Source organism: Carassius gibelio, chromosome B25, assembly GCF_023724105.1.
Source record: "Carassius gibelio isolate Cgi1373 ecotype wild population from Czech Republic chromosome B25, carGib1.2-hapl.c, whole genome shotgun sequence".
NCBI classification, from domain to species: Eukaryota; Metazoa; Chordata; class Actinopteri; order Cypriniformes; family Cyprinidae; genus Carassius; species Carassius gibelio.
Genome location: NC_068420.1, coordinates 9,812,804 through 9,839,960, shown reverse-complemented (window position 1 = coordinate 9,839,960; position 27,157 = coordinate 9,812,804). Strand labels below are relative to the sequence as shown.

At 37.0% G+C, this 27,157-nt stretch overlaps 1 protein-coding gene across 8 annotated transcripts; it reads left to right on the top strand.

The window, feature by feature from the left end:
- The first annotated feature begins 176 nt into the window (after positions 1-176).
- Positions 177-27,157, top strand: ndrg4 (NDRG family member 4). 8 transcript variants are annotated; one of them, XM_052597769.1, is made up of 18 exons: positions 195-339; positions 1,792-1,865; positions 7,460-7,550; positions 8,452-8,586; positions 11,199-11,237; positions 15,534-15,639; positions 17,899-18,019; positions 18,844-18,906; positions 18,993-19,053; positions 19,145-19,288; positions 19,539-19,642; positions 19,790-19,846; positions 19,933-19,984; positions 21,277-21,324; positions 21,420-21,455; positions 21,675-21,726; positions 21,952-21,990; positions 23,252-27,157. In XM_052597769.1, the coding sequence occupies exons 2-18, from the start codon at positions 1,792-1,794 to the stop codon at positions 23,404-23,406; spliced, it is 1,377 nt and encodes a 458-aa protein (XP_052453729.1). In that variant the 5' UTR covers positions 195-339; the 3' UTR covers positions 23,407-27,157. The 8 variants fall into 8 exon arrangements, with proteins under 8 accessions (XP_052453732.1, XP_052453735.1, XP_052453729.1 ...); XM_052597772.1 differs by lacking the exon at positions 1,792-1,865 and having other exon boundaries at positions 177-339; XM_052597773.1 differs by lacking the exon at positions 8,452-8,586 and having other exon boundaries at positions 196-339.

Below are 27,157 nucleotides of genomic sequence, written 5' to 3'. Positions count from 1 at the left end.
TTATCTCTCTCTCTCTCTCTCTCTCTCTCCTTGTGTGTCCCTCTTCTCTGTCCCTTTCTGTGATTACTCTTTCTCTCTCCCTGTCTCACTCTCATCTGTTGGTATGGCTCAGGCTGCATCATCCAAAAGGACACGTGTTCTCTGTTTATTACAGAGCAAAAGAAGGGAGGGGAAGAGTGAGCGAATAAGGGAGGGTGGAACAGAGGTAGAGAGATTCAGACAGCATAGCCCTCACTGGGTAGACAGCATCGCTCCGAAACGCACTCACGAGCAAACAAAAAGAGGCTAAGCACATCAGAATACTTTAAGACGATAACAGAACACAGTCCTTCAGCAGAGGTAAGAAATATCTCTTTGGCTATTGTGGTCATTTTTGCAAAGATGCACAAATTAGAATGATCATTCAAGAGAACTCCCTTTTGTTGTCAGGTCATGTTAAATACTTGGTTGTTTCGGTACAAGGTACTGTATGAAAATACAATCAGATCAAACAGTGCCCCAACACAGGGCCTTGAGGGACTCCATCTGAAGAAAAGCATTAGAGTCCCTCCTGCGAGTATTACAGTGCTTGAGTCATAAGCTATACTTCATAGTTTCAGCCTCTGCATTGGCGTGAATGGGAGGTCGACAGGTTAAATCATTAACCCAGCAAAATAACTGCGTCAGACAGGGAAGCTTTGCCAAAAACAGCAAGCCAGTCGCAGTCCATCCGACCACCCTTTAAATTATGGGTAAGTGTACTAACAGGTGCCCTTTCCTGTTCATTGGAGTAATGCTATCTCCTGTGGTGCTGAGAAGTATTCAGGTCTGTTTAATAACAGATAAGCAGAGCTTTTGTTTTCCTAATCTCAATAACACTTAACAGAATATCTGACGCCAGTGTACCTGGTTGGGTGCCAGCTTGCATAGGAGGCCAGGAGGGCCGTGGAACTTTCCAGGGTGGATAAACTGTGACTTATAAGCCTTGACACTTTCAGTTTTAAAGGGGTGATGGATGATGTTGTTAGCATGTGCCTTAAAATGAGAATATTTATGCTAAGTTTAAAATAAACAGTTTTATTCTACAGCAAATGGCAACTGCCACACCTTTGTCATACTCGGTTGACAACATGGCATGCAGATGAAATTCATATTGTCTATGTAACCGAAAGGTTGGTGGAAATTCAATTACTAATGTGTGGGATGATTACAGCTGTAAAATGAATTACAACTTGTGGCATGGTTTTGAAAATGAGTAATTGAAAATGGATATCTTTTTTATTCAGCCTTGTAAAAAAGATGGCAATACTCTGACACAACATGATGCAAGGCTGATTAATTTTTTATTTTTTGCTAAATCTCCACCCAAGACAATGAGATGCCCCCATTTCTACATTATATAACAATGCAACAGACGCCTTGGAAACTTTTATGTCTCACTCGTACAAAACCCATACTGTCTGGAAGCCTTTCCTGTCAGAACTGTTGTACTGTTCCTTCACCGAGCATGGAAAAAGATTCTTCAATAAACTGCATGTTAGCTTTACTTTAATAGATTCTCTCCTGGGTTGAGTTTTATATAAAGAATGTCATTTAAAGAGGATTTTGGGAATTGTCTGGAACCTTTTCATAAAACATCTCTTTGTAAGAGGCATGCCCTGGGACATGTTTGCATATTAGTGTACAGAAGCTCAACTCGGAGGGGGCTTTCCCAATATTTTGCCCAGTTTAGCTTGCTTACTGTGAGAGTTTTTTGAATACAGAATATTGTGTCTAGCTAAATTACAAATGGATCTTGTTTTGTACTGATAGATGGGGCCTGGATTGTTCTGGAACTTCCCATCCAAGACTAGCTGCACGGTTCCACAGAGCCTGCTGCAGACAATGTACGTAGTTCTGCCTGTAACCGAGGTTGTAGCCTTTCTTTTCCGTTTTTTTGTCATCCATCCCTTCATTTTTTGTACGTCTCTGCTTGTGAAATCCATGGCCTGTGGCTGTGTATGACCACATAATGATCACACCTTGATTTTTCAACCAAACACTTGGCAATGGTCAAACATGGTCAAGTGTCAATAACCATCATTACTGCCATAGATCATTATTCATATTTCATCGTCCAGTAGCTGTTTATTGTTTCAGCCTCCAGTCTCTGACCAATCCGTTCATGTAGGTTTATGTGTTCAAGCTGATTTCATATAAAAATATTCTTTTTTACTTTATTGTAAGTCTCGTGTCCACTATATACATAAGGAATCTTAATTATGAAGTCTTGAATGTCTTCCAGTCAGTTGTTGCCTGAGCTACGTGTTTTTTGATACTGAAAATAAATGTTCATATGCAAAGATGCATATCAACCTTGATGTCCATTGTTCTGTTTTGGTGGCTTTTGTACTCTGGATGATTTTCTGTTCAAGATAGTCATTCAAATCTTGAATTGCCTTCTGCAGTTCTTGACCTCCAGTGCCTCCAATTCAGCTTATAATCAACTGAGCCATGTGAGACCAATTTCATGTTAATGAACTACAATAAATGAAAAATATCCATGAATAATTTGACTGCACATGAGTGAAGAAAACTATTATGGACTTGATTGTATTTTATTCTGATCTAAATAAGTATGCAGCTGTGATAAATGCCCAGGCAGAGGTGAAAGATTGCTTCATGAAACCTTTTAGATGCAGGCTATTTATCAAAATGGAACCATTAATATTTCAAGGAAACCACACCTAACATCCCAGGGATTGGTTTCCTACTGATCCATACAGTAGAAAGGCTGTTTTAAGGTAAGGTTCGGCCAGGTTACCGCACTTTCAGCCAAGGTAAAATGGCGTTATTGAGGACCACATACCAACTCACCTTCTGTCAGCCTGGCTTACAGCACTAAGCAGTTCCTTACAAGAGGCAGTGTGAGGAGTTGAAAACATAGTTGATTCTTGTGGTACAACACTTTCAGAGCGTCTTTGAAAGCCAGACCAGCCATGACTGGTCTTTCAGATGTTACCCAGAATCCCAGCAGAGGTGTGAAGTGAGCACTCTTAGGGGTTGAGATAACAAAACTTTATTTGAGTTCCACAGTTGCTTTTTATCTACATTGTAATATAAGACATATTCTGTTATTGTTTACTGCAGTGTTTCTCATCTCCAGTACTTGGAACTCACCTTCCAGAAAGTTTTAGAGGCCTCCATATCTAACACACTAAGAATCCGATGAGCTGAATCAAGTGTTTTATTAATGAGGCATCTAAAACACTCTGGTAGGTGGGTCCTCAGGACTCGAGTTAAGAAACAGGTTTAATGGACTAGGATGTGCATTACTGAATAGTCGCTTTCACACCGGCGGGACTAGGAATGTATTTAGTTCTAGGAACTAATGTAGCTCCTACTTCAGAGAAGGGTCTAAAACAAGGAACTGTCAGTGACCCAGTGTATGCAGATTGGCCAAACGCATATGAAACACTGGCTACCCAGCATTTTTAAAAGTTCATGTAAGCATACATTGAAAAATATGTTCCACAAACATGGAAAACAATGATAACGGTGTAATGGTATGTTGTCTGCAGCATTGTGTGCTTTTCTCAGCCTTGACGATAACACTGCAAGTTGCATTGGAGATTTAGTCAGATTTTCATGCTCTTTTACATGTGCAAATTGTGCTTTTATATTAAATTTCCATTATCACGAAACCCTAGACAATCATCAAGAACAGCTTTAAATGTGATGTCCTCCATTCACTGGTTATTTATGTTTGTAAATGCCGCAAATAAAGATGTCACTATTGACTGCTTTAAAGTTCCTGTTGCCGGTGCGAATGCAACCAGGAAAACTACCTGAGGGGGAAATTGCTGGCTAGTTCATAGAACTACATTGTGCGAAAGTGCCTTAAACTGAAGTTCCTGGAACAGTATATTTAATGTGGGGGTTATGTGAGCTAGTTGTGTTTTTATGCCCATTTGAGCTTTTTCCATCACGCTCAACATTTACCTTATAAAGTGGATCCTTATAAGAATCTTGGACGTGAGTAAAATACACACATTAGAAAAACACAAGAAGATCATTCATTCTATAAAAACACAGAGATATAAATAATTAGCAATGCAGTCATTTTTTAATAAGTGTAAAAGGAAGATACTGTATATGTCTTGACGTTTGACTTTTTCCAGGCGGCAACAAGTGTTTTGTAAAAACTACAGCTCAGGTCTTCCACTGATTTCTCCCATACGTCCACAATGACAATTTTTTTCTTTCCTGGTATATTTGATTCTGCCAGCATGTGGGTGGTACTTAGCACTCTCTACACCTTGCTTATGCAGCCATGTTCTTTCTATGTACTTCGACTATGTTAGCATCCAAATGGCTAATTAAAAATTCGAAGACTTGTATAACCTAATAGTGATGCCAAGGAAACTGTACTGCTCAGCTTCTTGATGTTTTGTGCCAAGATCCTTCACCTGTTCTCGGTTCAGAGAATGATTTTAGAATTCCGTTTGCCATAGATTTAGTTTGCCATAGATACATTGTCCTAACCCAGTTTCCAAGTATTGAACAGGATTCTGTATATTAGGTGAGATCCTTGCCTTTGAGCCTGTCTATTTATTTGGTGTCTGACAGAATACTCCTCCAATGGTCTTTCCAGTTTCATAATCTCTTATACACTTATATATTTTTTTGTCACTGAACATAGTCAAAAAAGCTCTGGCTGATGTTGCCTGCTCAATACATGAACTCTTTTTAGATTCAACATGTCAGAGTTAACACATCATCTTGGTGACGCCAAACTCTCTGTTTTTGTAGTACTGTAGTTAGGACTAGCAGTGATGCTGTCAAAAAGGATAAAGAAGCAAAGATAAAGGTTATCCAACTCCCTGAAGATTGCAGGGGCGTCTACTGGCATCACTAGAGGTTACCATGGCAACACTGACGGGGTACAGAACCCACAAAAATAAATCTCTGCAAACAAGAAGAGTTACAGGTTGATATTTGACATGAATGTATTTATTTGTTCTTTATGCTGTTATTTTAGTATAGGATGATATTAATATTGATGATCACGAATTAGCTGTTATATTCATAAATATTATCTAGTGACCAACATTTCATAGAGACTTAGGCTGGACTCGGTTGACTTTGGCTAATCAACAACCACATCCAACAAGCTAATAAAAACAACCAGAACACCATAGGAACTACATAGCAATTATGGCTGTGTGAAAGCTCTGGCAAGCACCACTTGTGTTCTGTTTATAAAGAGTAAAAATGTCTCTATATTATGGTGTAGCAAAACAGAGCAATAACGATTATAACAATGATCTGAGAAAGGTCAGTACATGTGGGGGAGGTGGGAAGTTGTGATAGATTAACGGAGAGATCGTGGCAGAGAGGAAAGGGAGGGAGAAAGAGAGGCCAATTGAGAGTATTGTGGCCATGTCTAGACCTCGTTATAATCACCTCATGGGAGGAGTTATGCAACCAAAAAAATCATTCCCAGCAGGGCTCTGAATCATTCTATCCATTCACATCTGAGGGTTTGATTTGCACTGCCCATGATTCCAGATTCATGCAGCTCTTGGCACTGATAGGAAATAAGAGTGGAATGACTTTTCGGTTGACTTGAAGTGTTCTGGATTAAACCCAGTTATTGTGTGACTCTTGCAAGAGAATTATATATCAAAGTATTCTGTCAGTTCTTGAGTAAAAGTTGCAACAATCTGCACTAATATTTGATGAAGTTCTTTTAATTTTTCATTCATGTTCTTGTTTGCTCATTTTCACAGCACTTGTATGGCAGAAAAAAGTTAGATGTTCAGAAACGCTACTAAAACATGCTAACGAATGTTGCTTTGCCCAAATGATTATACTAGCAATATTAAAGTTTCCATTAAAGTTGTAAATAACGGCATGCTTGATAATCTACATACGTATGTGAATTATTAGAGTACAATAAAGATAGCAGCAGGCTGTGGAGGTGTCTGTTACCTTAGCATCTTGTTATGGAAATATCAGTTGACACTGACAGAGCTCCCATGAGCCGACTACCTTCAGCTGCACAGCTGGAGTTTAATAAGAACCTAATGGAAAAGTACATTGTCTCAACCATCATCAGTTGCCTTCGGACAACCTGAGAGCTAATGTCACAATTGGCCATGTGTTCCTGGAGACTGACAAGTCTGTGCCTTTTTGTGTCATTGTGAACCTAACCACCAAACAACATTCAAGCCATGTTCACAATACCACCTCATTTTAAGTCCACGAAACGCCATAAGCACATGATTAGCATGCCTGCTGAAAAATGCAGTTAAAACCACCTTTTGAAGGTAGCTGGTTTTACTTAGGGTGTTCCTCAATCCAATTTCTAGTTCTATAATTAGTACACTGCTCAGGTAACCAACCATTTCTTTTGGTGTTTGCACACCAAAAGCAAATGTATTTATTCATGTGAGTAGATTACAACAAAGTCAGTACAATTGAGGGTTATGTGTTTGCCACAAATGCGCGATATATGCCTCAATCGCATCTGCACAAGTTGAAAAATTCAGGGAGTAATCTAGTGAGATAACTTGATGTGAATATTTGCTTCGCTGTTAGTATGCACACACACCAGAAGACATTCCAGTGTACTGAAACATTAATTCATGAATTAAAGCATACTCAGTGTATGAAGACGTTGTCTTCTTCAGTCCTTCAAGCCATCAGACCAGTGATGTTGCTGATATGTTAAATGCATGATGTCATAATCACGTTGCATGTAATTGAGTCATTAGTATCCCAATGTTTATTGGATCAAGGTCCTTGCTAATGCCGGAAATCGTGTTTATGATATACTGATTCTTTCCATAGAAAACTAGAGAGTGGAAAGAGAAGCAACCATGGTTAGCTGGTATCAGCCTAGCAGCTTAGCTACTGTATGTTCCAAAACACAGCTTGACCAGCTTTACCACCTTAAAGACCCCTGGGAAATTGTTTAACAAGCGCAGTTGTTACATATTTCCTATTGAAATGGTAAGTTTGGGCAGGGCATTTTGAAGAGGTCACGTCTCAGCCATTAACTTATGCACTTCTTAATTTGCTGCAGGTGGTATAAGGGGGAGGGACATTTGTATCTTAGAGAACATCTGATTGGACAAAAATCTGTAGTGCAGGATGAGTCATCAACATTTGTGATTGTTTTTGGTTAGAGAAATTCTGTCCATTTGAAATGCATTTATCTGATTAAAGTTAATTTAGTCAGCTTTTTTGAATACTCTATAATATAGATGATCTCAAAGCTAACAGACATGGAATAAAAGCCACAAAACTACAATTAAGATATCATGAGGAACTACAATTTTGATATCATTGGGTCGTTAAGCTGGACTGTATACAAGATTTGAGTGGTGTAGGTAATATTTCAATATTGGAGCACCAGGCGGATTTGATTAGATTTTGGTTTGCTGTCGAATAACCTTGTTAATCTCAGGTGTGTGTGTTGCCATGGTGATTGCAGGTTGCTCTCCAGGATGGCTGGCATGAAGGATCAGCAGTTCACTGAAGAGAAACCGCTACTGCCAGAATCCAGGGGACAGGAAACAGAGATGGTGAGTGTGTGTGTGTGTGTGTGTGTGTGTGTGTGTGTGAATAGCTAAATATAGTAGACCAGTTAAAAATGGCCCCGTTTTTAGGCAAGAGAACAAAAAATTGGATGTGTGTGTGCATGATAAAGGATTTATCTATGCTCCCCAAATACCACATTCCATCTTAATCCACACATCTGTGTTAAGCTAATGTGAAATGAAAAGCATGATATGTTTTAATGCTAGTAAAAATAAATGTCTTTAAAATATCAGTTATAAAATTTAGGACACTGGACTACAAGGGGTGAACTACTTTCTTGCTTTTCTTTAGAAGTGTATATTCCTCAGAGCAAAATAAATAATAAACATTTGTGTGATGCTACCTCATCTGAAATTCACTGATTAATGATGCAATTTACTGTAATTTCTAACCCTTATCTGAATTATTATTATTTATTCATTTATTTGAAGTGTAAAAATTGTGATTTTCCAGGCCAGGAATTTTATAAATTCTTGGTAAAAACATAACAATAAAGTTATATATGTTCACATTAGTTGTCATCAACTAGAAATTCTGTATTTTCTCAGCATAAAAAATCTAGAACTGAATATTTTTCCATTCATTTTCAGCTCTAAAACATTTTGTCAAACTGCAAAGTGTGATCTATGAAAAGATTATAAAAATGCACATTAACTAATTGCAAATGATTTGAAGTCATGGCAGTCCATTCATTCAGCTTACTGTGTGGATATTGTGTCTGCTGCTAATATTCCCCACATATCACAAAGTACCATTTATTCATATCATATTTTTTTCTTCAGCTTCTCACCTCCACCACCAAAGCATTGTCCTCCGGTCCTATTGAGGGCACTGTCTGCTGTAGTTTGCTGTAACTAGTGTTTGTGTCTGTGTGTAACGTGGCAGGCCAAAGGACAGTGTGTGCACGCGCTGCCCTGTGCTACACCCTCCCCCCCCACGGCTCGCCCCCCAAAACGCTGGCATGCCATCGCTCAACACTGGCTCGGCCTGACGCGCCGTCGGACCAGCGGGTACTTCCCGGTAGGCTGATTACCGCACAGAGCACGTCCACGTTTCCAACTTAAAGATACTAATTTCTTTCAAGTCCTTTGTTACTTGAGGTGCAGCTCTGTTTGAAAAGACCGAACAAGACCTGATATTTTCTCTCTCTACTAAAAAACTCATTCACCGTTTCACATGCTGTCTTAATTGGGGAAAATTACAGATTTTAAATTGCGACATGTGCAACATAGAAATGTTCTTTTTGCACAATGTTTATATTCAAACACACTGCTAATTAGCTTTAGCACAATTTTAAACAATGATCAGTGTCATTTTATTATTACTATTTTTTTAATTTAGTTTATAGTTTTTTTATTATTATTCTCTTAAGCTAATTGCTTTGCACATGATAATAATATAAAAAAGAAAAGAAAAAAGAAAAGAAAAACAACATCTGCTTCTTCGTTCATCTTCGGAACACAAAGTAAAAATATTTCTGATGAAATCCGAGAGCTTTCTGACCTCGCATAGACAACAACATAACTGACACGTTCAAGGCCCAGAAAGGTTGTAAGGACATCGTTAAAATAGTCCATGTGACATCAGTGGTTCAACCTCAATTTTATGAAGCTATAAGAATACATTTTGCAGAAAACTAAAATAATGACTTTATTCAACAATTTCTTCTCTTCCGTGTCAGTATTCGACGCACATTCACGAGACTACCAAGATGCATGTTATTTTTGTTTTCTTTGCACACAAAATGTATTCTCATAGCTTCATAAAATTACGGTTGAACCACTGATGTCACATGGACTATTTTAACAATGTCCTTAGTACCTTTCAGGGACTTGAACATAGTAGTTGTGTTGCAGTCAATTGAGTAATTCGTGATCCAAAGATGAATGAAAGTCTCATGGGTTAATTAATGACAGAATTTTTATTTTTGGGTGAACTATCCCTTAAAGGCTTTTGCTGGTTATTTATTGAAACATGACTGTAATGTCATATGTAAAGCTTAGAAATGTCAATAGCTGTGTGTAAATACAATCACTTATGTTAGCATATGGCATTTTTAAAGTGAACAAGAACAAGTGAGTGATTTTTGACAAAACATTTGCTTAAATGTGTACAGTAATGGCTCTGAATATGTTGTCATGATAGTAAGATATCATGATGGACGTGAGCACAGGCAAAATTCAGTTATTTCCACACAGACGCTTGTCTAGTATTGTGCTAACACCTATATCATTACTATAGCAACCTATGTACTGTAGATATGCTGGATTCTGACTATGGATGCAAAATGGCATTGCTTAAGATGAAACACAAATCAGCTTTATGCACAATGTGAACAAAGCTTTATATACTACAATGTCATAAGTTTCAGTTCCTCAAGAAGAAAACAGAACACTGTTATTTACCCATAAGGCTGCCCCCTTATGCACTCTCGAAGTACTGCATTAGAGTTTCAATCCTGAAAAGGAGTGACACCTGCTGGTCCGACATTAAAACTGCTTCTGCTTCTCTGCTGCCACCAGCTCAAACTGCATGCACTAACCTATTTATTAAGGTTTCTTCCTGCTTTTGCCAATCTGCACAAGAATCACATTATAAGTGTTACTTGCTTTTCCAAAATGGATGCTTTGTTTTTATCTTATGTATAGTGTGCTAACTCATGTGTCCTTGGCTTTTCAGAAGAATGAGATGGATTTTAATGCTATTCTTCTGGTGACTGTATTGTGATACAGTTGTTTGGCAAGGAGATATTGTCCTGTTCTCAAGCTGTTCTTTTACAACTGTGTTTTGTACTCATTTCACTTTTTTTCCATAGCACATTGTGTTCTTAACAGTGTCTTTACTCATTAATATTGGTGTTGGACCAGCTCAGGCCATCAAAATGCTAACCATTGTACTTAAATGTATAATGGAGTTAAACAGGCTTCATATCAGCACTGAAGCAAGCTCAGCTTGCACATTTTGTCTTTCCACAAATAGCTGCTGATCTGAAGCCAGCTAAGCCACCCACATACTAACCAATAATGCCTACCCACATACTAACCAATAATGCCTATGAAACAACAAGAAGGGGTGTAAAGTACTTGAGTAATTATATTTTATTATTGTACGCGGTATTATTTTAGGGTATGTTTACTTTACTCAGTGTAAAATAAATAGCTGCAGCTTTTCTTATTTACATTTTTAAAGAAGAAAATGACTTTAATACTCCATTAAAAAGTATATCACTGGTCATCATGATGTAAATCTAGATTCCACTTTACAATTTCCTCTCGAAATCCAATCTAGTTCAAATGTAATAAAAAAAAATTGATTCTAAATTGAACAAACAAATTTGAGAAACATTTTGGTTTCACTCTAAATGTTTTTGGCTGGAAACTGTGATATCGGAGTAAAATGTTGATATCTGTACTTTAATTTAAGTATAATTTCTCAGTACATTTTACACCCTAGACAAAAACTCAATGTTCTCGAAACAACAGCTCAAGTAAATGTTTCCATCACAGAAAGTCTTTCCTCGCTGGCGGGACCTTGCAGAGTGTTGCTCCAGTTGCTTCCTATTTTATTTGTTATAGCATATTAAAACCAATGTGCTTTGGCTTTGATGAACCTGACCTTTTGTGTCCCTGCAGGAAAACTGTGAGACCTTTGTGGCAGAAGGAGACTGGAAGGTATTGTGACTTTTTTTCTTTTTGCATTTTTGATATTGACTTAAGATGTCTATTTAAACAGCCAGTCCTTGAAATAATTTTAAGCCACCATTTAAAACGGTGTAGCTAACACATAGCCTCATGATTCCCTTTTTCCATTTGATGATTAAAGAAGTATTGTTTGTCTTGGCTAGAGAGTGGAATGTTCCAACAATTAGAGTTAATGAGAGAGCGTGAGAGAGAATGAAAAACATGGAGGCGCTGCTATGACCTTAGTTCCAATCAATCTCCTATTCAGAGCACTAAGAGCAACCTGTGGTACCAGCCTGTAGTAGTTTAACTGTCAACAACATGACATCCAACATTTCAATTATTCATCTGTTATATTCAGTTTGTTTCAGCTTTTATTGTGCTCTAAGAGTTCAAATTGTTTACAGAGATCAAATTGTAATTGAAGTCAAACTACTGAGATAAAAGTTGAGGTATAAGAAGTTTATCACCTCAGTTTTGTCGCTGTCTCGCAGTTTGCATCATCTCTTCACACCTCTGACAGAAATAGGACTAAATCACAGAGAGAAGAATTTGAATAAAACAGTGAGAACTCCAAACAGCGGAGAGGGCTGGAGTCAGATGATAGGATTAGTAAGCTGCACGATCATCAAGTGAGAGATTTTAATTGTGATGGAGAACAGATAATTAAATAGGTGTTTGCTAGCACAATACGGTTACCTAATGCCAAGGAAGAAACATTAAATATGACATTATAAATCAGATTTGCCAATACAGTCCCCTTGTTCAGTATAGTATTCCATATATATATATATATATATATATTAATAAGCCATTACATTAATGTACATTACATAATGTACATGTCTGTTACATTAGATTAAGCACTTAACCTAAAACATGTATGTGCAAATGTGTATGGTTTGTGTGGGGGTGCAGTCCATCCTTTTATGACAATGACAATACGACTGTACTGTATTTACACAGTGCATGAGATCTTCAATCGAGAGAGGGAGATAGAAGTTGTACGTTTAAGCGAGACGACAAAAGTCAAGTCAGCCACAAATTGAAATAAATCTTCCATGTCCAAATAGAAAACTCAAAAGATGCATTTGAGTCAGTATTACCGAATACAGCACACGTAAATACATCCTTGTCTCAAAAGTGGGCCATGTACCTCATGTATACATGTCTCAGCGCTCTATCACGTGTTCATGTCGGAGCGCACATACACAGACACTGTCACATACACTCATGAAACTCATGCAAAAGCCTTGCCATGAAATCATCACTGACTTCGAATGATAAATAAGCATATGCAGAAGCATTTAAACATGCAGTAAATTGTAAACAATGACACAAACCCTCTATTCATAGAAAACCAAGCTGCTAAATTGCAATACAATTATAGAATATCTATATAAAATGCATGCAGAAGATTAAGATTGCAAATATGGGACACATGCAGATAGAACACAACAGATTTAGAGTGACACAAAGCCCAGCCAATAACAGGCAGCCATTTTTGTGGACAGCCAATGAGAGGACAGGGGTGGGGTATGAAATTGTGTCGGGGGAGGGGGCGGCAGCACTGTAAAACTACCCTGACCAGAACGATGAGAGACAAAGAGACGCCGTAGCAACCGCAGCATCTCTCTGGTTGCCTGCATCCGAATCCGATTTCCCGGAGAGGACCTTGTCTTCTTCCTGCTCAAATATACACCTTGAAGCGAGCGTACACAATCTGTAAGCAGCCATGCCGGAGTGCTGGGATGGGGTGAGTTGGATATCTGTGTAAATATAGTGTGTGAGAGACAATGCTTTTGTGATAATTTGTACGCTATATAATCATTTTTGTTTGGCTGGTTAAATAAATTTCTACTGATTTGCATTGTGGTCAGAAATGACTAGACTGAACTGATAATGTGCCATCATGTTCCTGATAGCTAATTATTGTTATCAATAATATCAAATGATTTGTATTTATAATAACGTTTTATTCTGTGTTAATGTAAAAAAAAAAAGTGTCATAATATTTAATATAATAATAATAATAATAATAATAATAATAAAATAGTATTTTTTTTTCTACAAAATTAACTAGCTTGACCTACTGATCTGGTAATTGTGGAATAATTATAAATTGTATAAATTATGGTAACTGTTATCATTTCATGATAATCTATGATTATTTTAAATTACCATGGCTAATCATTGTACTAAAACAACAAAAAACCTATATATAAAATGATCAGTAAAATTTTTTTGACCAAAAAAAACAAGCAACCACAACAACAAAAAGATACAGAGCGATGTGTTGCCGAGTCATGTGTCAGGTGGCCATTTGCACTGACACACTAACACACTGACACGTGTGCTACGTGCACTCTGATGTACCTCTGCAGGAACCTGGAGAGTGTTCCGAAATGTGTGTTTGCGCATGCGGTGCTGATGATAAATCTTATGTCCGCAATCTAATCATAAAAATCCTCATACAAGGTCAGTTGTGTGACCTTGAGAATGAAAAATGAGCTTTTCTTTAGAAACGATCAACAGCTTTACTATTTCCTGCCCCATATTTGCATAATATTTTAGAATCTAGGTCAAATCTCCTGTTTATCCTGTCAGTGTCTGTTGCATATTATCTCTCTAGAAAACATGCTCAACATTTTGCAGCACAGGGACAGCTGTCACAAGATTTGATCTCGATCTAAACACAGAGGGACACAAACAGCTGTCCTAAACTCACACACAAACATACAAAGGCCGTTGCATCCGCTCTGACCTTCCATGGTTTTTCCAGAATCAAAAACACCAAATGACAGGGGGTTAAACCCCACGGGAGATTTATTTCCTGTCTCTCTGTGGCTCTGCGTTAAGCTCAGAAGTGGGCTGCCTGTGAGGTGTCTGCTAGGATTTATACATAACACTGGAAAGCTAGAGATGCTGAAATAATCCTCAGGACAAGAAAAAACAACATGCACACATACATCCATCGCTCCTCTGCTCAGAATAAACTAAATGTGGGTCAGATTAGATTAAAATGCCTTTGGAAGAGGCAATTAAAAGTGTGTTACATGACCATGTGCAGTGAATCGGGGATCAGAGATGCTTAATGAGATATTAATTAGTCTGGTTTTTAACTCTCGCCATGCTTGATTAAATAGATTTTTTTTCTTTACCCATTGAAAGTAGTTGATTGTTGTAAGTCAAAATCTGTTAAGGAGTAATTAAATGTAACAAATGATGTAAAAAAGTATTATCATTTATTTTAAAATGAAACATAATTTTGTCCTCCTTTAATAATTGTTTTAAAGCGATAGTTCAACCAAAAATAAATATTACCCCATGATTTATTCACACTCAAGCTATTCTAAGTTTATATGACTTACTTCTTTCAGACGAATACAATTGGAGTTATATTAAAAAATGTCATGGCCCTTTCAAGCTTTATAATGGCAGTCATTGGCTGTTTTTAGATTTAGAAGTCCAATAAAGTGCATCCATCCATCATAAAAAGTGCTCCACATGGTTAATAAAGAACTTCTGAAGAGAAGCAAAGCATGCCACTCTCTTGTAAATGATTGTATGCCAGTTAGCAGAAACTAGAGATAACGGTCTATAAAGATTTAAATATGAATATTTTTATTACATATATGCATTGCTTCTCTTCAGAAGGCCTTTATTAATTGTGTGGAGCACTTTTTTATGCACTTTATTGGACTTCAATATTTCAACAGCCATTCACTGCTATTATAATTCTTGGAAGAGCCAGAGCATTTTTTTTTAACTTAAACTGTATTTGTCTGAAAGAAGTGAGTCATACACCCAGGATGGCTTGAGGGTGAGTAAATCACTGGATAATTTTCATTTTTGGGTGTACTATCCCTTTAATCCTCGACTTCTCGTAAATATTTGTGTGTTGTGTTTTTTGGTTTTGTGTTTTTTTTTTGGTTTTTGGCATTACATTCAGCTGTCACAAATGCTTTTTTTTTTTTTTTGTGGAAATTTTGCATTTATTTATCTTTTTTATTTCAGGAAAGGAGAGGTTTTGTTTGGCAAAGAGTTGTTTTATTGTCTCTTAAAACCAGAACCTTAAATCTAAACATATAAATAGATACTGTTTAAAAAAGTACTTTTCTCTAACTGTTATTACTAAGGAGCAGATTTTGACTCAACTACTGTTTAGATGTTATATACACGCCAGGCCTCTCAAGAGATCCATTTCAGGTCATTGGTTATTAGGACAGGACCGGCTTGGACCTTCTGAGACTGTTTGCTGAAATGGATGTTTTTCTGTTGTTGTAGGAACATGACATTGAAACCCCTTATGGGATGTTGCATGTGGTGATCCGCGGGGCTCCCAAGGGAAACAAGCCAGCTATCCTGACCTACCATGATGTTGGGCTCAACCGTAAGTAAATAGAGTATGTGTGTGTGTGTGTTTGTGTACCTGTGTACCAAGGTAAACTACACCCACATTTCTCTCAAATACCCCAAGCAACATGCACTGCACGATGTCTGTGTTGGTAGACCATCTGTCTCCAAGCACTGACCTGGAGTTAATGTCCCCATCTTCACAAACAAGAAGAGATAGTTCTGTTAGTGTGTGTACTTCTGCATATGTGCGTGTTCGAAGAGCAGCCCCGTGGAAGTGATGTGTGTGGGCTGTGATCAGAGCTGTACTTTGGATGCCAGCTGACTGCAGTTTTTCAGTTCTTTTAACAGATTGCATGCAGTGTGAGATGAAGCAGATCTCAGGTGGCAAGTGATCTCAGCAACACGTACAGTATATGATGGATCAAAAACTGAGGCAAAAAGTACACCAGAAAAATACGAATTATCATAAAAGACAAACGCAATTATGGCTTGGAGATTAGTAGTACAAACTAGCTTTATCTATTTAGTTTTTTTATATATATATTTATAGTTATATTTTTTATTTATAGCGTATATATTTGTATTTATATTATATTGATTTATATTTACAAACATGGCTCTCTTGGAGATTAATGCATATATATAGAATTGATACACACACACACAGAGTTATATATAGTTATAAGTTATATATCAATTTATGATGTATAAAATTTTTATATATGGAAATAAATATATTAAAGGTTAAATAAAAAAATATATATATATATATATATATATATATATATATATATATATATATATATATATATATATATATAAACACTGTTAATAATTAATAGTATACACTTAGTACATATAAGAATTTGAATAATTTGTTAATTATGACTAGTTTTTACTTGTAGCTATATTAAAGAAGAATTAATTTCTAATCAAGAAAAACGTTTGTAGAACAAAGGTTGGCCAAGTTGCTATTGACCTTGATATTAAATTCCATTCTGTCAATGTGATTTAATTAAATGACTCGTAACCTTGGCCGAGATCTCTGCAAATCACTCACAGCATGCATGGCTTTCCTTTCCTTTCCTTTCCTTTCCTTTCCTTTCCTTTCCTTTCCTTTCCTTTCCTTTCCTTTCCTTTCCTTTCCTTTCCTTTCCTTTCCTTTCCTTTCCTTTCCTTTCCTTTCCTTTCCTTTCCTTTCCTTTTCTCTACTTCTTCTTTTTTGCTTCCTCTTTCCTCCTAATCTCCTCCTTCCTCTATCTATCTATTCCACATTATCTAGCCCTGAAGTGTGTTATTGTCTGCTGGTTCTAATTCCTATGCAGTGCGCGTACATGAGAAATATGTAGGTCACAAAAACATACCCATCATGCAGTGATGGGGAGGGGAGCGGGGAAGGTCAGCACTGCGGCATAGAGGAGCTCTGACTCCGCTGCGGATACATGCATTAGTATGCATAGCCATCCTCCATCACAAAACATGAGTCAGTGAGCGAGCGAGAGAGAGACAGAGAGACAGAGAGAGAGCAAGAGGGTGACACAGACCACCAAAAGCAGACACTGGCTTATATAAAAAATGCAAAGTGAGCAATACAGCTGGGAGGCAATGGGAAAAAATTGGATCACTTACTACAGGGTAGGGAAGCTTGGATATTATTGATGCCATAATGCAGCACCTTTAAATCGGCAAGTCTTTTTTGGTTAAAGACCATGTGAAAGGTAATTTTTATTTTATTTTATTTTATTTATTTTATCTTCTGCAGCACACAAGTTATATAGACGGCTTCCAAAATGTCTACTTTTGTACTCCATGGAATAGGTAACAGCATATGGGTTGGGATCGACATAAGGATGAGTCAGTGTTTTTGGGTGATGTTTTCCTTTAAATAGCTTGAAGACCTGCCAAAACACCATTTGATGATGATTTGGGAGATGGTATGAATTCTTAGTGCTGCTTGAGCAGTTAGCTAGAACACTGAAATCGTTTTGTTTCTTTATTTCATGATCCAATGATTCTGGCATGAGAGACGAGCGGACAGAGAACCCAATTTACTGAACTGCCCCAAATTTGAAGTGTTCTTTTATAAAATGTATGATGTTACTGAAGGGGATCAAATGTAATCTAGGATAACAATGTATTATACAGTATGTGGTTGTTTAAGAAGTACCATGTAAATACCACGAACACTGTATAAAATGTGATATTCATTCTGTAACATCTGATACAATTTTACCAAGGTAATAATGTAATATAATTGTTTTTCTACAATGTCTTGTTGTCTTTCTCTGAGCAGACAAGCTGTGCTTCAACACCTTCTTCCACAATGAAGACATGCAGGAGATCACTAAGCATTTTGTGGTGTGCCACGTAGATGCCCCTGGCCAGCACATTGGTGCCCCCCAGATGCCACAAGGGTACGATGAACACACACATGAATATGTACACCAGTATTTGCCATTTTACAGGATATGTAAGGTATAGGCTATACTCTACTGAAAAAAAAAGGTTAATGTATTATTTGGTCTCTGGTAATTTGTTGCCTTCTATTGGTGGCATGATAAAACTACTAATGGAATATAGCCCAAAAACAATTGTTAAGAGTTTATGTTTTTTTTATGTTTGTAATGGTCTGGGCCTATATGTAGTCAAAACCATTAGAACTTCTTCTTCTTCTTCTTCTTCTTTTTAATTTTAATTTAATAAAAAAAAATACAGTGGGGTAGACTTTGTACGTTACAGTCAGTCAGAAAACAATAATAGGCCTATAGCTACAACTGTAAGACTATTATGCATTACTGCACTTATAATAAGGCTATTTACCAATTAAATTATAACATGGACATTAAATATTGATTTGAGTAGAATTGCGTTAAAATCTTACCTTAAATCTAACAAAAGTGTCGGCCTAGCAACAAGACGAGCACCGCTTCAATACAGTGTAATTAATAATCATCTGAGGTGATTTTCTCTACTGTCGATTACTGAAACACAAGATGGCGCCAGCTGCGTTTGGATGAAACACAATGGCGGGAGTCTGATGAGTATCTCCGGTTTCGGTTACGGATGAGTGCACTATGTAAACATTTATGTGTAATAGAAGATGGCTAATTTTTTAAGCATTGAATGCTCCGAATGACCAATTAGAATCAAGTATTTCAGAAAGCCACGTAAGAACTCGGTATATCATTTAAGCCTATACTTAATTTTTTTTTATTTTTTTATATCATATTATTCCTAGGTATCAGTATCCCACCATGGATCAGCTAGCTGGGATGCTTCCTAGTGTGGTGCAACACTTCGGGTGAGTGTGGTTGGATTATACTCTAAATTATGGGCTGTGATGATAATTTAATCTAATGATAATAATCCATTCCTTTAAATTCCTAGCTTCAAGAGCATTGTTGGAATTGGAGTGGGGGCCGGTGCCTACATCCTAGCCAAATTTGCGGTTAGTAAATCTCAACCTTTTACTGTATGTTAGTCAAGATTTTTTTTTTCATTTACATTCAGTGCAATTCAGTTGTGCTATCTACCTGCAGCTGATTTTCCCTGATCTTGTGGAGGGTCTGGTTCTACTCAACATTGACCCCAATGGGAAAGGATGGATCGACTGGGCCGCCACAAAATTGTCAGGACTCACCAGTACTTTACCAGACACTGTCCTGGCCCACCTCTTCAGCCAGGTACAATATCAATCTACATTCCTTATGTTTCACTGTAGATAAAGTATACAGTCACCTTTAAAAATGCATTTCAAGGCTTTAAACTGATTTGAATATATGCATTAATTTCAAGAACATTTAATGTAAAAACAATAGTTATTTAACTACTTTTCACATTTTTTAATAATAAATGCATATCAAAGATTTAATTTCCGAAATGTTCAGTTGAATTTTCAAGCTAAATATTTAGATAACATTCATTGTATTACAGGAAGAGCTTATGAGCAACACAGAAGTGGTCCAGACTTACCGCCAACAGATCAACAACACCATCAACCAATTCAACCTGCAGCTCTTCTGGAACATGTACAACAGGTAACCACCCACTACCTCTTTTATATACAAAACATTGTAGGGAATGCATGAGTAGAATAAAAAAGGGATATATATATATATATATATATATATATATATATATGTGTAATATTAATAATAACTACATAATTTTCTTTTTTTCCACAGCCGCAGGGATTTGGAAATGAACCGCAGTGGCTCTGTGCTAAATGCTAAGACCCTGAGGTAAGAATTAAGTTAATTAGAATATGATTCGTCTCTTTTACATATGCCTAAATGATAAGACATAATTCTGAAATCTCTTTTTGCAGGTGCCCAGTCATGCTGGTCGTCGGTGACAATGCTCCAGCTGAGGAAGGCGTGGTGAGTCTTTGTTCCACTTTTGTGCCTGATATTTAATCTCACATTTTTGTCTCTCAAGTTTCAAAGCTTCCAAACTTTTCTCTCCTATGAGTCTTTACATAAACTCCTGTTTCTATGTAATATTTGCCAAACTTGGATGTATATTGTCATTCAGAGACAAGTCAATCCGCTCAGCATTTCTTCCGGTTGTCTCATGGGAGCAGATGGCACTTGATCTCCCAGGCTTTGCCAGCTTGTGTGCGTTGGATATTTTTAACTCCGCACTATAGTCCTTTAATCTAACATATGAAAGCTGGGTCAATGCCCCATCACATCTAATCAGACACGCAGGGTGAGAGATGAGGAAAAGAGGGACATGATGAAGGAGGGGAAGGGATGGATAAGAGCGAGAGGTACAACCAAAGGAGGATGAGAGAAGAAATGGATTTGAGTAATTCAGGCCAAGTGGAGAAAGATGAAAAGGTGGGAGCAGAAGAAACAAAAGAAAGATGAGGAAGAGATTAGGATGTAATAAAAAATGATGCATGGAAAATGAAGTGATTTAGAGCAGGAGGAGAGATTAGAAAAGCAAATACACCACTGGTGATGTATGGTTTATTAGGATCGTACAATATTTGTCCGACATAAAACTATTAGAATAACAGAAATCTGAGGATGCAAGAAAATTACTTTTGAAGTTGTCCAAATTAATTCTTTGCAATGCATATTACTAATCAAAAATTAAGTTTTTATACATTTAAGGTAGGACATTTACAAAATATCTTCATGGAACATGATCTTTACTTAATAACCTAATGATTTTTGGCATAAAGAAAAATCAATAATTTTGACCCATACAATGTTTATATACAGATATAATACATATAGTTAAGGATTTTGAATTTTGTATTTGACTTTTAGATTTAGCATTTAAATAAAATATTACTTAATACAGTATTGGTTGGGGGGAAATATACATGAGGGAAAGATGTGTTCCCAACATCAGTATCACATCCATTGACTGATGTAGACACTTGTGGTGAGAGTTTTCATTGTGTCTGCGGTGGTCCAAACAAGAATCCACAGGCGAATGCGTCTACGCAGCTGTCTTTCTTTAGCACTGGAATATGACTCATCTCTGCAGTAACGCAGAACTGGGTCAGACCTCACACACACACACACGCACATCCATCTTTCTGCCCATCATTCAAATACCTTCTGTAGAACTTGTACTGCTCTGTAAATGCCCGATAAATATCTGTTTACAAACATTTATAAAAATACAGTATGAATGTTTTCTGCTCCTACTGTAGGTTGAGTGCAACTCTAAACTGGATCCAACCAACACCACATTCCTAAAGGCAAGCGAACTGTTAAAATAGAAGCCAAATTTAAACCATTTTAGCATGTACAATTTCAGAAATAATTTCTCAAAAACATATTTGATTTATTTCAGATGGCTGATTCCGGTGGAATGCCTCAGATTACACAGGTGAGACCGCTTGACGTGTCTGAACTCAGATCAGTCTCTGATAGTATTACAGTGGCTACTGACCACAATACCAAAATTGTTCATTGTACAGATGTTAATAAAATGTCCTTAAAATCTTTTTTAAAAATTTTTTTTATTCATGAATGTATTACCATTCATTTAAAGCTTGTCAAACACTAGTTTAACAATTAAACAATGTAAATGTTTTGAATCCTACAGCCTGGAAAACTCACCGAGGCTTTCAAGTACTTCCTGCAGGGAATGGGTTACAGTAAGTTAACAATGTTAATAATGTTTCTGGGTAAATCAGTTCAATTGATGATTCTTTCTCAGCCAAATGTAAACCGATCCTGTATGTTCAGTGTGTCCTTTCTCCCTTGTGTGTCTATTTCCCATGATGAGAGAGTTGTGAGTGTGTGCAAGCAAATAAGTGTGTGTGGAAGTGTTGTATTTGGTATAATCTGTACCCTATGTGTATTTTCCTGCCCCTTCTCAGTTGCTTATATGAAAGATCGGAGAATGAGTGGGGGGCCAGGTACTTCCTGCTTCTTGTTCACGCCTGCCCTCTTCATCATTTAGATGACACATTTATTCTTCTAATCCCTTGTTTGGCATTCCTGTATTTATTCTTCCCAGACTGATATTTCCATTCATTCATCATTTACTTTACTGATCAGTGATTTTTCCTCTGAAGGAAAAATGTGCTTTGAATGCGCTCTCATGCTCTCAGCATGGCAGTTATTCGAAACTGTACCATTGAAAACAAAATCATAGATGAAGTCATGGCATGAAATGCAATTTCTTTTTTCGTTTTAGCTTAAAATTATTAAAAAGTTGTGAAACGTGCTGCTTAATGCATTCAGAAGCCTCCCCTCTAAGAGAGCATTTGTAGGCTGGAAGATCTTTTATATTTGAATTCTTGTTTTTTAAAATAAATATGTATTTATTTTATTTATTTACATATTTATAATATTGGTATATTTTCATACAGTATTTTCTTGTTTTAAAAAACTAAGTATCATTGGAACAAGTGTTCCAATGATACTTACAGTATTTTTGCCTGCAAATATCTAAACATCCATTAAACAAATGAAAAAATAATGTAGAAACATTATTTGAGTGCTGAGTTTTTAATCAGAAATTGCAAGTAAGTTTCACAGTTTACTAACAGCGAAGTGAAATGGCAAGTAACACACTGAATTAAATCCTAAAAAAAAAAAAAACACACACACAAAAAAAAAAGAGAAATAGAAAGAGTGAAATAGTTTTTTTTTCTAAAACATTTATATTATTTGCACCTTGGAATAAAATTGTTTCATCAATGTGTATTTGTGTGTGCACATAGTTTTCTTGGTTTTGGTGCAGAATCTCAGAAAATGTTTTGAAGTTAATTCTGAACAAGAGGAAAAATTCTAATGGACTAAGGGGAATTAATTCTTATTTCTACACAATTTGACTTAAATTATTTGTTTTTGTTTTGTTTAAGAATGTATAGATATACAAGAAAAATACTTATTAGGAAAACCAAGGCATTTATATATATATATATATATATATATATATATATATATATATATATATATATATATATTCAAAAAGATTCTGGTTGGCTCTTTAAGTTGGATTTGAGTCAGTATTCGCTGTGGAATGTTATCAGCTTGAGGCTGAAATTATTTTCAACAAAAAGTTCAAGCATGTCAGCCCTGCCTCCTCTGCAACACATCATGCAAATTTCCCTGTGGATAGGAAATGACTATTCATCCCTATCTCTATCTCTCCTTCTCTGTTTTTCTCAGTGCCTTCGGCCAGTATGACCCGTCTTGTTCGCTCGCGAACGGCCTCTCTGACCAGCGGCGGCTCTGTGGATGGTTCTCGTAACCGCGCATGCACACACTCAGACAGCACTGAGGGCGTGGGGCAGGTCAGCCACACCATGGAAGTGTCCTGCTGAACACTCTTGCACTGTCTCACACGCACACATTTAGAGAGTCGTGGCATGGAAGGAGGGCATGAGAAGAATGGAGGTCTCATATTGCTTTCATTCTTTCTTTCTCAGCCATTTTCCATGTCATTTTCTCTCAGTTTTTTAGTGTTAGCCATCTTAAAGGAATAGTCGACTCAAAAATAAAAAAATAAAAAAAATGCCATAATTTACTCAACCGGATGTCTTTAGAAACCCATATGACTTAATTTCTTCTGTAGAACACAAAATGAGATGAATAAAGTCCAAGCAGCTATTTCCCATATAATTAAAGTGAATGGTGACCACAACTGAATTTCAGTCGATAACTACATGTGTGTGTGTGTGTGTGGATTAGCTTTAGAAGACCTGAAATGTCATGCACAGGTCATGTAAACCACTTTTATTATACCTGAGCATGATGCCTCTTGGTCCCCATCCACTTCCATGTTATGGAAGAGAGCTGCTTGGACATTCTGCTGAACATCTTTTGTGCTCTACAGAAGAAATAAAGCCATACAGGTTTAGAAGAACTCTAGTTTGAGGTTTTCTTTTCGAGCTGAATTATTCCTTTAACCTGTAAAATGCTGTCCTTTTTTTCCCTTCAATACAGTGTTTAGTTTCCCCCCAACTTTGTAACGCGGTTACTTAACGCTCTATGTGTCAGTATTCTGCACCCTTTGCTTGCTGCCTCTGGCCTTCAGCTCCTCCTAAGACAAAACTACAAGTCCCATCAGCCCCTGCTCTCACTCATTCCTGTCCTATGACAGTCTTTGAGGAGAAACTGATTGATTGGGTCGCAGTTAGAAGGGGTTGGTCTTGAGGAACAGCATAAAGCAAAGTAAAAGAAAGAAAAAAGGAGGGTTCTTAAACCAGAGTGCTTTACAAGTTACATTTGTAGCTCTCCCTCTCAATTTTGAGTGAAAGCAAAGTGATTGTATAGGCGAAGAGGGCAAAAATCTCTTAACCAGTAAACAGTGGCTTTCAGCTAATCATCTCAGCTCATTCAGTCATTGGGAGTGTATGTATCACCACATACTGTAAGAAAGAATCGCTTTCTGATAGTTTTTTAGCATTATTTGATATCATGATTGGTTTTCTAATTTAAAATGTTATTAAAGCATGAAAAATGCTTTAAACTGCTTTTCTCCATTAAAGCAGGATCAGAAGTATGACTTGACTTGCCTTAAAAGGTATTTTTTTCATGTTATAATGCTTCATTTTACCATTCCTTTAACATTACGCACTAATACAATCAAGTGCTCTTTCAAATCAAGTCTCACTTCGTTAAATACGACATACCTAGTACCCTTTTACCCACTCTCTGTCATATGAAAGCGGCTTTGCCTGGGATCGGTTCTGTACGGTCTCCTTTTTATAGACAATCAGCTTCTGACCCAAACCAAACCGGAACCGTCGACTGAGGCAGAGCCTGTGTGATAGAGTTTGCAGGTCGTTAGCGGTACAGAATTACAGCTTCAAGCTTCCTTTACAGCACCCAGCCCCGCTACAAGAATATACCAAAGCTACTGATACAAATGCACACACAAATGCACACATACACATTTCGCAATGAGGGCTGGGTTCTGCAGGGTAACAGAGCTTTTGGGTCCATATATACTGTATATACACACACACACAAACAGGCACGCACACAATTCATGTACTCACATTTACATTTACATTTAGTCATTTTGCAGATGCTTTGATCCAAAGCGACTTACAATTGGGGGATGCATAAAGCACATTACTTGCATGCCACTTGCATATAACCGACACTGAAAGATTCATAAGCATTACAATTGATCCATAATCAGTGCATGCTTATTTCATAATTTACTATAGATCTGTAGATTCAGATTTACTTATTATTTGTGACCCTTGTCACATTTCCAAATGTTCATCATAGTTTGATACATTTGATGGTAAATGGACACAAAAAAACATTGTTTGTGTTCCCATTTGCACCAATAGCAAAAAAAAAAAACAAAAAAAACAACACAGACCAAAACAATAGTGTTTTTATGACTTAACAAATGTTGAAAAAATGAAGAGACTGATTATGGTGTTTGATGTCACTCCCTTTTCACTTCCCTTTTTGTTAGAAATACCTACATAGCAGCAGCTATCAGGTAATATACAAAGTATGGTGTTATATTTAAAAAAAATTCTAGATTTGCAATTTTATTAACTGGAAACATGTCATCAAAGTCTGTGAAATAACATGTGCGATTTGTCTACATAAATCATTCAATTTTTCCAGTCTGAAAAATCTATTTATGTACACAAACTGCACAGAATTTTGAGAGAAAAACCCCACCTACACAACTGCACAAATAAAATAAATAAATGAACGAATGAATGTACAAATGAGCAAACGAATGAATGAGCCAACAAACAAGTAAAAGAAATAATGAACAAATTATTTGAATCAAGGTCCAGAGATGACTGACATGAGCTGAGATCTGATTGGCCGATGCAGTTAACATGGGACTTATGAGGGCGGAGCAACCGTTGACTTTCCATTCCACACTCACGCTTTTCTGTCTTACTGAATGTCATTTTTTCTGCGACAATTACGACTTTTCAGGGGTGTTTCCTGCATGTTTGTCTGTAAGGGGCGGGGCTTTCTGGAGCATGTAGCTCCAAGCTCAGAATGTAGGGCAAATCCCACCCCAACAAACCCAACCCCCAAAACACAAGGTGCCCCGCCCCTCACAGACACTTCCAGTCGCCCCTTAAGGGCTATCGACCCAGGCAAAGCATCGTGATCAACCTCACTCCGTGCAAAGCTGGGCGCAGTACTGTAGATACTGTACAAAGAGAAAAACGAATGCGTGATATGGAATAAACAGTGAATGTGACAGAGGAAAGAGAGGGAGAGGAGGAGCGAAAGGATGGTGTTCAAAGCAGGAGGGTGAAAGTCAAACACAAAATATTGACGGGTTTCCTCCTAAAGACTGAATGGACAAGCACTCGTTCTTCCCCAGTATTGATTTGCATGAGTTTTGATAATGCAACCTTGTGTTTGTGTCGTTTTTCTTGATTTCCTGTCTGAAGTATGCAGTCGTTAGCTCTTATTAAGAAATAAAGAGCATGCCCACCTTTCAAAGGTGTACTTTTTCCTGATCCCTGATCTCTGCCTGGGGGCCCTGAATGTATAATGTCCTTTGGAAGTGCTGTACAGTATTGTCAATGTGGCCCCATATCACCTTTTCTTAAATCAGGGCTCACACCAGTTTGACCTGCCACATCTGCCTTCCCTTGCACCCTTTTCCTTCTCAATCTATGTTCTATGCTGTAGATATTCGCTGTTTTTAGTGCATAAATCTAAAAATAGGTCCGTACCACTAGCCTTGTCACGTGGAACTGTTATACTTTGGATTTCCTTTGAGTTCCTCTTTTTATAATACAAGTAGTTCTTATTTAACCATGTGTTGCATCTATTCTCGTGAGGTTTCAATGAGTATTATTATTAATAATAATATGATTACAGTTGTTACAATTAGCCATTGTTTTATATTAAGCAATAAGTTGTCTGTGTTTCTTTTTTGGATGGGGGCTGGTTGTTACAAATATGTCTAAAGATACAGCAAGTGTCACTCTTAACCTGCTTTACCATAAGAAAACTACATAAACTAATGTGTTTATGGTGTATGTATATCTATATACAAGCTGTCACTGTCTGTGTACTGAAAAACTGAACGTGCAACCAATAAAAATGGATATACAAAAATTATAA

What these genes read in the sequence shown, in the direction of transcription:
- ndrg4 (XM_052597769.1), top strand. Translation starts at nt 1,792, where the DNA reads ATGGGGCCTGGATTGTTCTGGAACTTCCCATCCAAGACTAGCTGCACG. An exon ending in GGACCAGCGGGTACTTCCCG is followed by an intron (nt 8,587 to 11,198) that starts GTAGGCTGATTA and finishes GTGTCCCTGCAG; the next exon opens with GAAAACTGTGAGACCTTTGT. An exon ending in CCATGATGTTGGGCTCAACC is followed by an intron (nt 15,640 to 17,898) that starts GTAAGTAAATAG and finishes TTCTCTGAGCAG; the next exon opens with ACAAGCTGTGCTTCAACACC.